Source organism: Epinephelus fuscoguttatus, linkage group LG23 (genome assembly GCF_011397635.1).
Source record: "Epinephelus fuscoguttatus linkage group LG23, E.fuscoguttatus.final_Chr_v1".
In the NCBI taxonomy this organism is placed as follows: Eukaryota; Metazoa; Chordata; class Actinopteri; order Perciformes; family Serranidae; genus Epinephelus; species Epinephelus fuscoguttatus.
Genome location: NC_064774.1, coordinates 31,243,575 through 31,261,179, shown reverse-complemented (window position 1 = coordinate 31,261,179; position 17,605 = coordinate 31,243,575). Strand labels below are relative to the sequence as shown.

Genomic DNA, 17,605 nt, shown 5'->3' with positions numbered 1-17,605 from the left:
ACTAGTGTTATTATTCTCAGTGTTTCTCACCGCAAAGTGGGGCTGCGTGGCTGTCAGAGCCACGGCCATTGTCAGACAGCCAGTTAATCCGTGTCAGGGACAATGCCATGGAGCAGCATGGCCCCTCCGTCTCTGTGGCTCCTATAAACAAAGGCTCAACAGCACGCAGGCAGGCGGACCGAGACACACAGCTGCCACCTAGTGGACAGCGGCGGCACAGGTCGCCTCACACCAATAAATAAACAATAATGTAGGTTATATGGAATAAATAACTCACATTAATCACGTAACATTAGAGTTCCGTAACGTAGGACGTTAAACACGGATTGAACAGTGTACAGACAGTACAGGTGATTTTCACTAAGAGTGATAGTGCTAAAAATCAAACTGGGGAATCTATGATTTCCAGCTTTAGTCGTCATGAGTCAAACAATAACAGCTTCAAATATATATTTCAGGCAATCAATTTATTCATAACACGTTACCTGATGTATTCTCATGATGCAATCTCAAATCAAAGGAGACCCGTGTACAACCTGTGTGTGGAGGCATAGATCAACAAATATAAATAAAATATACTGTAGATATATCCACTTTTTTTCCCACCTAATTTTAGTGATCATCAAGTCTCTTCTGTTGTAGAATTAACTCCATATTATGCATGCATGTATATGTATGTATGTATATATTGATATTTATTAATATGTATATGTGTGTGTATATATATATATATATCTATATATATATATATACCAGGAAGTGAGACAAGTCTTTATGATATAACTAACTCCCTTTATGCCTGATTAATGTTTTTGTAGAAATCTGATGGAGTTAACAGTTGCTAAAAACACTTTAAGACTCCTCATTAAGGTTTCCTTAAAATGTTCAGTTCAGTTCAGTTTATTGTCATTCACACACGTTAGAAACATGAGGGAACGAAAAATGTGACCCAGGTCCAGCAGCATACAGAATAAATACAATAAACCTATACATAGTCAAATAAATAGATAAAAAATAAATAAATACATAACCTAAAGTCTAATAGTAAAAAAACACATAGAATCAGCAGCATGTAATTGCAGCAGTAAAGTAAAGTGCAGGGGGACAGTTAAGTCAGTTAGTTTGTGAGCCTCACAGCCTCTGGGAAGAAGCTGCACTTTAGCCTTGTTGTTCTGGTCTTGAGGCTGCGCAACCTTCTGCCCGAGGGGAGGAGGGTGAACAGTTAATGTGTCGGGTGGGTGGGGTCCTCCATGATACCTGACATTCACTTAAGTATTTATGTTTTACTCCTTGTCTTAGTGTTATACTTAAGGAATGTCCAGACTTTTGCACAAAAGACCTTAGCAACCAAAGCAAGGTAAAAGATAAAAAAGTAAGGTACCTCTGATTCTATCTTAACTGCAAGATGACCGAGTTTATGGTGATTAATGAAAAACTAACACACCCCAAGAAGAGTGTTCTGCGACCAGGAGAACCCAGTGATACACCTCTGATGTTACACTTTACAGCCAACTTTATGAGATGATAACAGGTATCACAAGCTTGAGTCCAAGCAAACAATCTCTATGGAAAACTCTACCACAGTAAAATCTCTTTCTACACAGTAAATAAGTTAACTTAACTAAGTAAACCTTTTAAGGGATTCTGTGCAACTGTGTAAGTCCCTCAGCTAAGGAGAAATTAAGCATTAAGTGTCATACCTACGGAGAAAACTTAAGGGTTTTGTGCAACTGGTCCCAGGGACACATCTTTAAAGGGCCAACATTTTCACAAAAATATATTTTAAAACAAAGATGATTATAGCAATACATTTTTACACCGACATTATCAGTATGTACTGTACGCTTAAGATTTTAAAGGCTGTTAATACATTTTTTAATTGTTTGAAGTTCTAATAATTACAAAGGTTTTTATTCATTCATTCATTCATCTTCTAACTGCTTCATCCTCTTGAGGGTCGCGGGGGGGCTGGAGCCTATCCCAGCTGACATCGGGCGAGAGGCAGGGTACACCCTGGACAGGTCGCCAGACTATCGCAAGGCTGACACATTCACGTTCACATTCACACCTATGGACAATTTAGAGTTATCAATTAACCTAGTCCCCAGTGTGCATGTCTTTGGACTGTGGGAGGAAGCCGGAGTGCCCGGAGAGAACCCACGCTGACACGGGGAGAACATGCAAAAACCGGCAACCCTCTTGCTGTGAGACGAGAGTGCTAACCACCACACCACCGTGCTGCCCTTTTTTATTTTATTATTTTCTAGAATTGTTATTCAGTGTAAAAACTCTTATTAAGTGGAGAAAACAACATACACTTGATTGTCCCAATTAATAAGATATATACACGTGCTTAAGATTTTTAGCTGCCATAAACATATCTAAATATCATACTAGGATTTATCTTGTCTCTATCTTGTTTCTGTCAGAAGAGGATGGTCTTGCCAATGGCCATGGTGAGGAGGAATCAGAGGCTGGCATGGTCACACCTGTCAGGTCTCCAGGCACCAGCTACTGGAATATCACAGAGGGACCAGACCAGCCACTGCTCCTCTCCCCAGCCCCTGGGCCCTCTGGATCTAAACCCAGGGTCCAGAGGGCCTCACGTCCCGGCCTGAGCCGGATCCCAGGCCGCGACCACCGCCGCTACTACCACGAGTACTGGCGCAGTGAGTACCTGATGGACTTTGACCCCCAGCGGCACGGGATGATCTGCATGGTGTGCGGCAGCTCACTGGCCACTCTAAAGCTCAGCACCATCAAGAGGCACATCCGACAAAAGCACCCTGACTCCCTCCTGTGGAGCGCTGCCGACAAAGAGGTCATCCGCTCAGGGTGGGAGAGCCACCTGAGCCTGGGGGGAGGTCAGAGGTCATTCAGCTCTGCTGCTGGACCTTCAGCTCAGGAAGAAGAGGAGCAGCTGGACTCAGACCAACATGCTGCTGGTGGGTAGGACTCCTGGCAAAGTGTTTTCTAAACCTCACACTTGGTGGCAGTATGAGTTTATGTCTTGGCATGGTAGCGTGTGAGAAGGGGAGGATGATGTAATCATTCTGTGATGTGTTAGGACAGGAGAGGGAAGGACTGTGCCTGGACATGACTGTTCTGTTAAAGATTTAAGATGACAGAGAAAAAAAAGTCACAGACTAGAATGTAAAGAAATAGTTTAATATAGCTTATGAGCATCCTTTTCAAATTTAAATTATTACTCATAGTTGCATGTAAGGCAGATAGAGCAAATATTATAGCTTCAATTACAAACAGATAAAAAGCTAAAATTAGGTTATTATGATGCTATGTTTATGTGCTTTGGTAAAATCTGACACCTGAGATTTGTAGCCAGGCTGCTGTGACAGGCTCTTATGATGGAAATTAAAACCCAGGACATGAATGAGGAAAACTAAAGTCTATAAAATTCTAATTTCATTTTTTCCCAAATATTTTGTTTATTCAGTTGGCTGTCTAAATGTATTTTTTCTGGAACTTGTGTGCTACGCTAACCACATCGTGACTCCAGCTCTGTACTTAACACATGGGAATGAGACTGATATATTCTCATCTTATTCTTAGAAGAGAACCTGATGAGAGTATTTCTCAAAATGTTAAACTATCCCTTTAACTGGAAGTAACACACTTTTCCCCCCACATATACTTTCCATACAGTTGGCCAGGAAGTCAAGGTTCCCTGTGGAGGTTCTGACCATTATTAGTGCTATGGACCAGTGCTTTCAGGAGTAGGTCCACATTTTGTTTGTATCACATTCTCACGAAAGAGAACACCATAGTCTGTATAAAATAAAGTATGTATCCATTATAATGGCCCCACATGGTTTGTGGACTCCTGTTTGGAGGCCTCGTGTTTGGCATTTTGGCCTCTGGTCATCATCTTGGATTTTTGGAGTCAGAAGTGACCATATTTGGACCAGAGAGTGGAGGAAACCCTAATGCTAGCTGCTAGCTCGGTTAGCATGGTGCATTTACAGCAATGATTTACTGTGATAATGCTAATGTTAGTTTTTCCTAGTGAAAAACAGGATTAAAACCATTCTTTCAGTACAACAAAACACTGATCAAGACTTTATGAGGTGTTGTAATGAGTTGTTTGCTTTTGGGGTAACTGTATTATTACTAAAGTTTTGTTGGTAATTAGCAACACTACTTGTTACTGGACAAAGTAATATTATTACTGTAACACGTTACTGCCCAACACTGATAGTAACATTACCTAACCAAACATTGACGCTATGGTAACGATTTGTCAATGGATGACACCCACCTGTCATTCAAAGCAGTCACGGCCTTAATTATTCATACATTTAAACCTTAATAACATTTTAACCAGTGAGTGATATATAAATTCACCCCCCATACAGTTGTCATGAATGTTGAAATTAGCCATAGAGAGCAAAACATTTTTTGTACCAGGCTGTAAACATTTTTTATTTCTGCTGTGAAGTTAGGCATTTTAACAAGGGGGTCGCTGGGGACATTAGGGAAGAAGACTGCCAGCTAGAACACATTAAAGGCCGTCTTTCTTCATTATATGTTTTGTAAGAACGGAAAAAGCGACAGCACATTTGTCAGGCTCTCAGGATACATTAAGCGTGTTATGATGAGTTACACTGAATGAAACATTATTCATTTACAAGAAACTATAGAGGGTACCTTAAAGCTTGTTCACATATCTGAGCTATAATCAGAACAAGTTGGGGGACTCTGGTAGTTACAGCGAGTCAGAGTCTGTATCAGTATAACCACAGTCAAGTCTCCAACCTATATACAGTACACTGCACAGTGACTTAAGTTTTAGCAATGCAGCTTTCAAGACTAACATAAAGTGGTTGTGAATACCTAAGTTATACTGGTGCCAGCTGTTAATTCTCCAATACTTTGATGGATGTGGTATAAAAAGGTTTATTTACTTTTCCTCAGGGGAATCCACAAGACCGTACTTGTCATCTAATGTAGGACTGACGTCTGAATAACTGATGTAAAGAACTGTAAAGAGAAGGAAGTAAAGTTTCACAGTGGCTTAGTGGTGAGCAGTGTTTGCAGAAACAATGTTGTGGGCTGGATGTGAAAACAAAGTTGGTTCACAGCTTAGTAGCTCCTTCCTTTAGGTTTTGCATGTAGATTTGAATGGGTTTCCTCCAGGCTCTTTGCTTCCCTCCCACCCCTCCTGGAGTGGCTCCAGCCTCAGAGCTGGAGTCAGTTTGACTACATCCTAAACAGTTAGGATGGAGAGGATCACTTTCCCTCTGGGATTAATAAAATATCACACATGGTGGGTTTTTCTTTTTCTTTTTATTGTTACTGTACAAAAAACATTTGGATATAATCCAGCACAGTGCATTGCATTTAACATGAAACAAATGACAATGACAACAAATTAGAAATATAACAGAAATAAGTTGGCAATTAGCAGATTTAAGCTTCAGAGTAGGTTTCTGAAAAATATAAATGGGTTATTTAAACCAATTTAATACATGTGTATTCTACATTTTTTGACATCCCGTTCCCACTTGATTCGATCAAGAGAGAGAACTTCACATATGTATCTTCCTCACAATCTCGTCAACATGTGTGATTAACACATCACAAAAGACTGCCAGAGACACAATGGATCAGGAAAATGATTTTATTTATATTCGCCATCAGGGTATAAAATTAATATCCACCAAGTGCCAAAGGCATTAAATGTCCATTTGGTGAGTAAATCTCATACAGCTATCAACACTGGGTTGTACAATTTTTTTTATATAATTGTATGGTTATTACCTTCCATTATTTTTGCAGTGTGAGGTCAATGCATCCTTTGTCTACTTGCATGTATCATGTACAAGATCACAAAGGACTTTATAGATCATTGTTTGTTTTCCCCTTTAACTAATAGTCACATGCACAGTGAGGCTTGTAGATAATCATTTTAAAAGGATAGTTTTAAAGCAGCGTTTGAAAGTTTTCACTTTGGCACTGCATATTCTTAGAACCCCCAGAGCCTGTGACACCCCAGGAGCAGCCACAACAACCCCCCAGTCTGTCTCCCCACTCTGAGGAAGGTGAAGCCCCCCAGCCCCAGGTGGAGGAGGAGCAGGACCTCCCCGGGCCGTCAGCCCGCACCCTGGAACGCTACCTGAATGACTCGCTGCACGCCTGGTTCCGCCAGGAGTTCCTGATGGAGTACGAGGCGGAGGCTGGCCGGCTGCTGTGCATGGTGTGTGGAGGAGAACTGCCCTCACTCCATCTGGACCACATCAAGAGCCACGTGCTGGACACCCACCCCAACTCCTTGGTCTACAGCTCCGAGGAGAAGCACTGCATCCTGCAGGCCTGGGCTCAGACTCATGGTAAGAACAGAAGGAACAAGACTATATGCACTTAATAACAGAATGTGTGATTGTTATGAAGGGGGACCTATTATGCTCATTTTCAGGTTCAGACTCCTGTTTAAGGTTTCTACTAGAACATGTTTACATACTTAAATTGTCAAAAAAAAAACCACTTAATTTTCCTCACACTATCTGTGCTGGAATACCTGTATTCACCCTCTGTCTGAGACGCTCCGTTTAGTGCCTGTCTCTTTAAGCCCGCCTCCCCTGAAAAAGCCCAGTCTGCTCTGATGGGTCAGCATTTCCATGTCCTCCGTATCTCAGCATCTCTGCACCGTCATTGCAGCCCGGGAATGACGGAGAATATAGTGATGGTAGACTTGGTGGTAAACTTGATTTTCCTTTTTTTCAAACACCTTAATACAATCAGTGTGGAATACCAAAATACAAAAATTTGTACGTTGTCCATTTTTATACCACCCCAAAAAATCTGAAAGACAACTAGTATAAAAGTAAAAGCAAATAAAAGCAAGCAAACAGCAAAATAAATCATGAAGTAAACATAAATGCATATAATTATACAAACAAATAGATGTTATCTACACTGTAATTTGGTTTGAATAAGATAAGATAAGATAATCCATTATTCGTCCCACAGCGGGGAAATTTGCAACATTACAGCAGCAGAGGAATAGTGCAAACAGGAAGCATCAGTAGAAAAAAAACACAAAGCAATATAAGTGCGTATCTGTAAAAAGAAGCACACAGATAAGTAGAATAAGTAAACTGTACAAAACAAAGAGCAATATAGTAAGCAAACAGTAAAAGCAATACAATAAGAAAGCAGCAAAAAGAAGCAAAATTTAATAAAAAGATGGACATGTGTGGGAGAAGCCTCCAGCTTCCACTTCATAAGTATGAGGCGTCTAGCAATTAAGAAAGCAAAAGCAATGGCATTCGAGTAATGTCTGCACAGGAGGGTGTCCTCTGTGTCCATCAGTGAGGAAGGGTAAATCAGACTCCAAAAACCTCAGAAAATGTATAAAATATTGATGTCTAATAATAATGAAGATTATGACAAGTCAAAAAGTATGAGTAAGGGATTCTGTTACTGTCCCACATCAGTGGCATAATGTCTTTTTCAGACTGTGAGTGACAACACAGAAGTGTGACCAGCTACATTATCACCAAGTCATGGAGGTGCTGCTCATGCGCTCATTAACATAGTTATGTCGTCATGGGCTTGTGTGTCTGGTACTTGCCTTAAAGCACCTTGACTGAACGCCATCTAAAACATTTAGTCATAAATGTATCTGTGCTTTTGATCAGTGTCTGAGCCTCATTTGAACATCACATTTCGCTGTCCCACTCCCAGCTGGCACACAACCAACCTTCAGCGTTTGAAATGTGGTTGAAATGATGTCAGTTGTTGTTTCAACATTAAAATAACATTGAAACAATGTTAAATTTTTGATGGTTGTAAAAAGGTTAGCAAAAATCTCATATAGCAACATTGAAATTTCAGAAAGATCTGTTTCAACACAAACAATTTTGAAACAACGTTTAAAGTTTATGAAACAACACTATAAAACATTGCAAAATCAACATTGATTCATCCTCTAAAATCAAAACATAATTCAACAGTGATTCAGCCATGGCGTGTGACATTGATTCAGCAGTTAATAAACATTACAATGCCAGCTTTGTTGCATCCCTATGTGCACTGGTATAGCTTCAGCTACCTATGCTAAATATCACAGTACCATAGCTAAAAACTAAACATACAATTGGTTAATGTTTCGCCTTGTCAGAAGCAAAAGTTGAGGCCAGCTTTGCTTTCGTTTTTAGCACATCACACCCATCTGCAGCAACCAGTGTCAATGTGGCAGAGTATCAGTTTGTAGATTTATGTCACGGACTTCCACTGAAAATGACTTGTAGCCTGCTGCTATGTTGCTTGTACTGTGGACACAGTAGAAGGGATCGGTGTCCTGATAAACAACATTTTTTGACATTGGAGTATGATCCAAAATCAGGTAGAAATTAACAACACTGGCAACCAAGTTAACATGTTTGCCTGACTTTAACATGTAGCTACTTGTACATTGGAAGTGTACTTGCAGCCGGGAAATAACTATAATGGAGAATAGCAGCAGGAATATGTCTAAGGGGGAAATTAACAACACCAGCAACCACGTTTACATATTTCCCTGATGTTAGCTTGTAGCTACATGTAGCAGTGTAGGCTATATAATGTTAACACCTGCAATAGCCTGCTTGGAGAAGATGACTATGTAAAGACATCTGACACACTATGACATCATACTCAGCCAGAGTAGGAAAATCTGTTGGATACAGAGTGTTTAGAACTGTAGGACCTTAGGATTTTGTTTCCCAGGGATTACTACTATATACGTTTACCTCATTATTTGAAACTTTGGCAATGTTTAATGTGAACAGCCTTCACTGTAACACTATATATAAGACACAGAAAAGCATAAAAGATCCCCTTTAAAAAGACCTCTAAGTATGTGACTGTTGGTGGATCTACAGAACTAGATAAAATTCAATTCAATAAATTTATCTTATCATTCAGTCTTATCAGTATTGACGTCACAAGCACAAATCCACCCGTCCACCATCCACCCATTTTATCACTGCTTATCTGGATCAGCATTGCCATGGTAACAGGGTGAGCCGGGAAGCCTGGACATCCCGTCACATAGAGTCATCTTCCAACACCGCCTCCTGGCCACTGTCCATGTCTGTTGATTACAGGAGTTCCTCATTGGACCTGTTGTTAAATGCCACAGACATAATCTTTGTTTATTTTTAAATCATTTGTATGTTACGTGTATGATTTTCTGCTTCATAACAGAAGAGTCAGAAAACTCAATCAAATCAGAGCCCAACACCAAAGATGGCGGGGTGGACCTCTATGCTCAGGAAGTGGAGGCCATCCAGATCAACACTGACTTGTACCCAGAAGGCGATGGCACTTTAACTCAGGACACTTGTCTTATTGGTGAGGACGGAGGCGTCGGAGCTCCACAGCAGGGACCCCAGCCCCTCCGCCAGCCCAGGAAGAGGCGGCTGCGCGGGGGTGACCCATGGCGGCTCCGCCTCGACTACCTGGTGGCCTACGGACCTCAGGGCCGGGGCACGTTCTGCATGGTGTGTTCTCAGGTCCTGCACGAAACCAAGGTCAGCAGCTTCCGCCGCCACATCCAGGAGTGTCATCCTGAGACGACAACCCTGAGCCGACAAGAAAGGGAAGCCATGGCTGCTGCCTGGACCAAAGATTATCCTAGTGAAGGCACGCAAATACAAGATGGTGAGATGCTTTTAGCCACTGTTACTCTCTACTGCAAATCTGTCAATAGATAGTGGTGTGTATTAACGCTGGGGTAGGCAGAAATCTGGAAATGCAAATAAAAGAATCCTCCTGCAGCTCTCCCCTCTCTGGGGGTTGTGCAGCTGCTTTGAGTTCTGTCTCCAGAGCTGCTGCCTGCTCTCCTTCCAACATAGTGGTCTGTAGCGGTGGGAAGTGAGGTGGAAGTAACACTGTAATTCGATGCTCTGAAACACCTCACCGATATTGACACGTTTTATTTTTTTCGTTGTCAGACTCTTACAGACTCTTTGGTAAGTCCAGTGTTTGGAATAGCAACTTTCTCTGAGGGATTCTCCACCATTTAATCAGGCTTTCACTAAAGGGACCTGCAACCACATCTGCATTTTTTGAATAGCCCTATCTCTGAAATGACCTGTGATTGGCTGAAGTCTCCCGTTAGGGGCTAGATTTTCTGAAGTCTGAAAAAAGAGCCAAGAGGAAGTGCAGTGGTCTAGTTTTCTCGCAGTCCTCTTGAATTGCAATATGCTCAAAGGTTATGATGGAATTTTTGCCCAATGATGCCAAAATAAAACTGCCTACCCCAGCTTTAAGGTGAGCTGCGGACTGAGTCCTCTTGATGAAACAGGCTTATATTTCAGGGCTCCAGGGCTTCATTTATTGTTTTCCTTGTTTTATAAGTATATTTTATGCCTGTAGACATCCTCTATGTTTATTTATTGTCTTGATAAATTCAGTATGATGTCCATTTCTACAGCACTATTGTTATCAGTGCAACAATACAGTCATGGTTTACTCAGCACTCTGCTGCTCTGACTTTCTCTGTTTTCCTTCAATTACTATTTCTGAAAGCTTTGTCTACTTTGATCTCAACTCAGTGTTAAAAAAGGGAGGCTCAGGGCACAGTGATGAGTATGACTTGAGCTGTGGAAATATACATTATACTGAATTTACCATGTGAGCGATTATAATACAGGGCCTGTACACATTTACCTGGATATTTGGCATATATTTGAGAGTTTCAGACCTGTAAAAGTTGCCCAGATCCTTGAGAATTTGTAGTGAGTGTCTGTATCCACAGTAGAATGTGATTTGAGAGAATAGGATGACTCCAATGTGTGTCCTAATGGGGATAGTATGTTTGTTCTTGAAGTCTCACTTTGTGATTGAGCTTGACAAGACAGACTCTCTTACATACCAACCCTGATATTTTGCAGCTTTTAAGGAATAGTTTGGATCTTCTGAGGTGGGGTTGTACGAGGTACTTATCCATATTCAGTTTATTTCATACAGTAGATGTCAGTCGGCACGTCAACCGTTCAGAGAAACAGGCAGTAGTGCTGACTGCTTTAAAAAAAATCAGTATTAGTTTAAGTGTACGCTACATTTAGAATATTGTCACTGCTTTACCTTGCTATCAGACAATGATTTCCGACTGGAAACTGAAGCTGTTATATTGCTCTTTTTAAAGCCAGACTCCATTAAGAAAAAAAGTTATTTAGCTTTGCTGAACACAGGAGCTGCTGGTCTACCACTGCCTCTATCAGTTTTGTTTTTGTGTGACTTTGGTGTTTGAAAGGGTTGGTTTGGATTCACCAAAGGCACACAGTAACACAAACTGATTGAACAGTGGTAGACCAGCAACTCCCGTGCTCACTGAGCTAAAATTACATAGTCGGGGAACTGAAGCAGTTAACAACTTCCTCATCAGAACTGGCTGTCTGACGGAAAGGTACAGCAGTGAAAATACTCTCAATATAGTGCTGCTAAACTGTTACAAATTTTCTTTCTTTTAATGGCTAAAATATATTTTGTTCCCAACCCCATCCACAGCAGTACATTGCTTACTGTTGTTCCTGTGTGGGCACTCCTGCTGCTTCTCCAAACTGGGGTAGTGCCAGCTGACTAGTCTATGTAAAATGCCATACCTCATACAACCCCATTTTAAAACATCTGAACTATCCCTTTAAGATACAGAAAGATGACAACAGCTTGGGGTGTAAGCAATACAGCTTTGTTTGTTAGTAGTGCTTGTCAAAGGATGTCAAAGTAATGTGGTTTCAAGTTTAACCACAGCAGCACCCTCCCTGCTGTTTTAGCAGAAATCAACGCGAGAGAAGCTGATGTCCTAAATACCACAGGAGAGACGAATGAGGACACCTCCCCTGATGTCAGAACACACAGCAAAATGGTGAAGAAAGAGGAGGGAGGCATGAGCGGAGGGAAGGGTAAAGCGAGGGACGACGGTGCCGCAGCCACGCCCTCTCGTCATGGCCATTACCCCGGGAAGGACCAGAGGAGGAACTACCAGGTGCGCTGGCGGATGGATTACCTGATGGATTACGACTGTCGCAGACACGGGCTCATCTGCATGGTGTGTGGAGCCACTCTGGCCACACTGAAGGTCAGCACCATCAAGAGGCACATCACGCAGGTACACCCCCACTCTCTGTACTACAGCTCGGAGCAGAAGCAGCAGACCCTGCTGAGCTACAACCAGACGGCCCTGCACTTCATCCACTCTGACGACTGCTTCTCCTCCCAGGACCACGGACACACCGAGCTGGCTCCTGCTCCAGCACACATTGGCACTTAGAAAGAGCTTCCGTCCGTAGTTCCTCCCGTGGCCCCTGTCCAGAACATTTCACCCTCTTTCTTAAAGGGGAGTTCAGCATTTGTCAAACAGGGTCTTATTCTCTAATCCTGCCCACTGTCTACTCTGACTTTGTTCCAAATTTACCAAATCTCTACAGTGCAGGTGCAGAGTAAATTGTTTACATGACCACTTGTCATAATGGACAAAAGTCTGAGAATAAAGGGCATCCCACACCAAGAACAATAACGGAAATGATGTGAGCATCCACACTGATGAACAGTTGTGCAGGAAAACCTTGTGCAGAGAAGCATTTGCTTGAGGTGATGCTAGTAGCTTACCAGCTAGTGTTAGCTTTAATAATCATCTCCTCATCATCTCCGTTTATAACTATAACAAAACAGGGTGGGCCTGATTGCATCCCAGATGTCCTTCTTCTTTATTGTGCCCTCATAACTAGGTTCGTTTTATTAATTAGTCTCTGAGCAGTGTCATCAGTCATGTTGAACTGCTGCTGTTAATTGGATGGATTCTGATTGTCAGTGTTTCGATCATTCATCAAATTGCCCTGAAAGTGATTCCACAATCTAAATCTATCTAAATATACTAAATAACAAAATATATGGCACTTGAACTCCTTACTTCCGTTGACCGAGAAAGGGCTAGAACTCAGGATTGCCAATTGTGGCTATACTTCTGGTTACTGTTATAGTCATTGTTCTTGGTGTGGACAGCCCTGAAGACCCAGGTTGACAAATCTCGAAATTCCCCTTTAAATCTGAATCTGAGAGTATGCTGTGGCTTGCAGCAACTGCCACAAAGGAAATGTCAAAACCTGAAAATGTCACCACCTACAAATGTCATGGCCTAAAGAAATGCAAGTCCAGCCAGACTAATTTGAAATTACAGCGTCATCTGCACAGCATCAGTGTTACTTGAGGACCTCGTGAGATTTAGAAAATTAATCATAATAATAATAATAATAAAACAATATTTAAATTAGCGACAATAAAACATTCCTCACTCTCCTGCTAGTAGATAATTAACCCTTAAGTGCTGTTCAGAGGAAGAAAACAGCCTTGCTTATTGACAGAGGGCTACATCTATTAGACAGCCTGTGTGTTTGGTGAAATGAGGTCAGTCATTTGCACTATAAATTGCATTAGACAGATTACAGACAGCAGATTGGCATTTGATTATGAAAACAGTTGACATCTGCAATTATTACAAATCGCATGAGGTCCCTAGGTAAAGGCCACATCAGACCAGCATTTGTGATGGTAAGATTTCGGAGCTATTGGTTGACTAGCACTAGCATGTTCACAGTTAACTCACCAGGTACAGTAGCTCTGCTGTGGTCACCAATCAATCGTTCCATAAGTAAATGTGCAGGGTGCTTTTTGTGCAGAGTTAAACTGTGGTGAACTTTAACATTTAAATTTGCACCATGGACCAATAGCAAAGAGAATTTTGTTTTCACACTTTCTGGTCTGACCAGCCACTAATACATAAACAGGGCTGTAGTAGGGATGCACCGGTTCTGAAATTCTAATGTTAAATAACAATTTGGCTGAAAGCCAAAACTGATTTTTTTTTTTTTATTGTTGTTGTTGTTTATTTTATTTTTGTTGTTATTTATTCTACCTTTGGTGACCGTGAAACAAAGAAATCTTAGTTATAAAATAATAACTGAACAGTTTTAAAGAAATTCAGTCCTTCATTATGAAACCACCTTTAATATAACCTCATTTCACATGAAAAACATCTTTAAAAAATGCTTCAAAAGTCTTTTTACTATATGTAATACATCATAATTCTCTCTTTAATATCTATTTTATATTGCTGTCAAGATCAACAAATTTCCCCCTCAGTTGAATTTATTCAAGTTTCTCAAAAAAAAAAAAACACACATTTTCCAAGATTACATCTGAGCTCATCATGAGAACATTATAATTTACCTTCACTTAATATTTTACTGAATAGAGCTTGAACGCATCATTATGTAACTCAGTGCCATCGCATTTAGCTGTTAGTTCTGGCTACCAGCTGCTAACAGCTAACATTAGCTAGCGCTCCTTCTGCTGATGTCAACATGGATCAACTGTATACAATGTAGTAATGTCAGGGAAACAATAGGGTGCATCCCCTGATGCTTTGATAGTAAGTTTACTGCGTCCTTTCATCCCATTTACATCCTAGGGAAGATCTCTGTTCATCCCAACTATATTTTCTGTTGTCTCTGGGACAACGGGACGCCATGAGTCTGGAGCCCTGCTTTTTAGCCTGAGCAAAATTGATGTGACACAGCAGAAAAACATCAGGCACTGCCATCGGTGAATGTCATCTTATTTACAGAGAGACCGATGACAACAAGGCAAATAACAGATGATACAGATTTTCGGCTAATAAATCGGTGCATCCCTACGCTTTTTTTAAAAACTCCTGCTTGAGTGTCTGGCATATTTGTAGTCATGGCATGTGCTAACTATTATCTTTCAGGTCCAGAAGAGGGGGCCCAGGAGGGGGCTCAGGGCTTGTTTCTGGTTGGGGCCCGAGTCTTCCGCTCTCAGGAAGTTAAAAAAAAGAGGCTATATCCACACTAATATGTTTTTTGCTAATTGTGCTATGGTTATGCCTAGCGTCCACACAACTCCAACATATTCAACCATTTAAACAGAGACTTTGAAAAACACAGCTGACCCTGTTGTAGTTTGGAAACTGGGGTTGAATTTCACTCTGCATGGGTGGAAATGGAGACCTCTGAAAACAATGACACAGACACCCTCGTTTGCTTCCTGATTTGGTCTAATCAGTCACGACATGTACTTCCCTGATTCATCACACCCATATTACATGGCCCTTTTTCGATGTGAATAGAAAATTACAGGCATTTGTTCCCTTCAGGTAAAGTTCCTCCTCTTTTTCGGTCCATGCAAAGAAATCTCCGGTCTTACTTTTTGCAATTTCTGTAGTGTTTTCTGTAACAAAACCACCAACCAGAGTAGACAATCTGCTTCCTGTTTACATCGGCGCACACGTGCCCAGTGTACGTGAATGGTCATATGATTTATGTTTTCAGGCGTGTGAGTATGGATTGACATTTTTTTCTAAAATACTCGTTTTCAAATGAAAACGTGTTAGTGTGGATGCAGCCAGTTCTCGGTGAGGCCGAGGTGAATTAGATTTACGATAACGTGTCTGAAGACAACACAGCACTTTGTCCCCAGAAATGTACTTAACCCCAGCTTTCTTCTGTACAGCCAATTGAATGAGACTGTGTTTGATGTTATTGCTGAAGACAATGAATGCCAGCGTGCAGTCAGTGAGTTCAAATTTCTCTAGTCTATTTAATTCCTTGTTTACAGTGGAGGAGAAGGATGTCCTCCTGTCTCTCATCCATTATAATGAGATATGTTATCTCTCTGTCAGTCTGCATTAGTGATCCACCGGCCTGCATCCTTCTCATCAGTTACAACTCATCTTAGCTAAAACTGCACAAAAAAGAGTATGTAAATATATGAAAAAATAGAATTATTTTTCCTTTATACAAGCACTTTTATGCACCCTGGTTTCTACAAAGCGTGTTTGTAATTATGTCCAGTTTTTCTACTTCATTCAAGATTTCAAAAAGGACATTGATCGTTGGACTTCTGCTTTGAAGAGTTTGTTCCGGCTTTGCTTCATTTTTTTCATTCACTGTACAAAGTGTATGCAACAGGAGAATAACTTAGAGCTGTCAGAGGAAGAAAAGTCTGCCATAAAAGGTCACATCTTCACCTGAAAAATGTAACTCAGGGATTCTGTTTTCATCAACAACCATTTCAATCAGTAATCTCTTAGGAGGCTGTTCACAAGATACTGGATACATATGTCAGCTTTGGTTGTATAGGTGGTGTTATAAATGCAACAGTAACAGAGTGTGAGGGCTACTGTTTAAACAACAAGAAACAAACCGAGATGTCATTATATTTGAAGAAAAAAAATTATGATTGAATAAAGTCAGAATTTTGGGGGAAAAAATAAAGATGAGAAAAAAGTTGAATTTTGAGAGTTTCATACAAGAGAAAATACGTTAAGTTTGAAGAATAAATTCATTAAGTTGGATTTTTGAGGAAAAAAGTAATATTGTGATAAAATAAAATGTCAGAATGTAAGAGTAAAGATGACATTTTAAAGGTTCAGGGTGTAGGATTTAGGGTCATATATTGGCAGAAATTAAATATAATATTAATAACTATGTCTTAAGTATATAATTACCTGAAATTAATTTGTTGATTTGTTTCTACAGTAGCCCAGAACAGACAAGCCAAACGCTGGCTCTAGATAGGGCCATCTGCATTTTCATGTCAGCTACCATAGTTCCCCTACGTGCTTTGCTCTCGGGAGAAGTTTCAGTTGGTTGCAATCTGCAACCTCACCACTAGATGTCACTTAAGCCCTACACACTAGATCTTTGAGACTTATGTCATAATGCTACACAAAATAGTCATAATATATTGATGGAAAAGTTGCAATGTTTGGAGAATAAAGTCATAATAGTACAATGAAAGGGCTGTTATATCATAAAAAGACATCCTAGTCTTTCAAGACAAAAGTTGTAAACTTTGAGAATAAAGTAAGACTTTAATATAGAGTTGAAATTTTAAGAAGTATGTGTTGGAAAGTCAAGAAAACAAAAACATGCACTATTGTGATGTTATCTACAGAATCTCAGTTTTCCCTTACAGTACCCTGATGACTCTGTTGTACATTGACAGAATTTACTCAGTTGAAGCTTCTGATAGAAAATGTGACAGTAAAGGACTCTACACTGCTCCCCTGCTCCTCTCTGACAGCAGAGACACAGTGTCATATTTCCATTTCATCGGTCCCCTTTGGCTAAGAATAGGCCCCCACATCACCCTAGAAGAGTTCTGATATAGCACTTAATTATTTAAAATGAAGTTACAGTGAAATGAATGATACAACATGTGATGCATTTGCTTGTGTGTGTGTGTGTGTGTTTATACCATGTATGTGTATGATGTTATGGAGAGAGATCCTCTTTGGCTCCTCATTTTTCTTCACTCTCACCTTGTCCGCTCACCTTTCATTTGTACATGGCCAACATGTGAGATATGCATTCTCCTCTCCATGATCTTTGAATAAATACTCAACACCCCGAGGCTGTCTGCTGTCAACATTTACTTTTTGCTTTTTACTCCAGTGAATAAAGAGAAATCTTAATGGTTAACTTAAGATAATGGTAAATTAAGATAACACTAATGTGATTTCCTGTTTAAGAATGACGTGTTTAATGTTCTGGTGTGTAACCTTATACTTCTGGCCATA

At 40.5% G+C, this 17,605-nt stretch overlaps 2 protein-coding genes across 5 annotated transcripts in view; one reads left to right on the top strand and one right to left on the bottom strand.

Moving 5' to 3' along the window:
* Nucleotides 1–305, bottom strand: part of si:dkey-28a3.2 (uncharacterized) — a 17,914-nt gene extending 17,609 nt beyond the window's left edge. For both annotated transcript variants that reach the window (XM_049567847.1, XM_049567843.1), the window contains exon 1: nucleotides 31–305. The gene's annotated coding sequence lies outside the window, so the exon portion shown is untranslated. The remainder of the gene's footprint in view (nucleotides 1–30) is intronic.
* zfta (zinc finger translocation associated) overlaps nucleotides 1–17,605 on the top strand; it is a 20,356-nt gene extending 2,751 nt beyond the window's left edge. Inside the window, exons 1-5 of one of the 3 annotated variants that reach the window (XM_049567850.1) lie at nucleotides 1,264–2,204; nucleotides 2,430–2,945; nucleotides 5,988–6,347; nucleotides 9,208–9,663; nucleotides 11,781–17,605. In XM_049567850.1, coding sequence (XP_049423807.1) covers nucleotides 2,480–2,945; nucleotides 5,988–6,347; nucleotides 9,208–9,663; nucleotides 11,781–12,277 — 1,779 coding nt within the window. In that variant the 5' untranslated portion in view covers nucleotides 1,264–2,204; nucleotides 2,430–2,479 and the 3' untranslated portion in view covers nucleotides 12,278–17,605. Of the gene's footprint in view, nucleotides 1–1,263; nucleotides 2,205–2,429; nucleotides 2,946–5,987; nucleotides 6,348–9,207; nucleotides 9,664–11,780 lie in introns of those variants that run through there. The other 2 variants (XM_049567848.1, XM_049567849.1) reach the window with 2 other exon arrangements.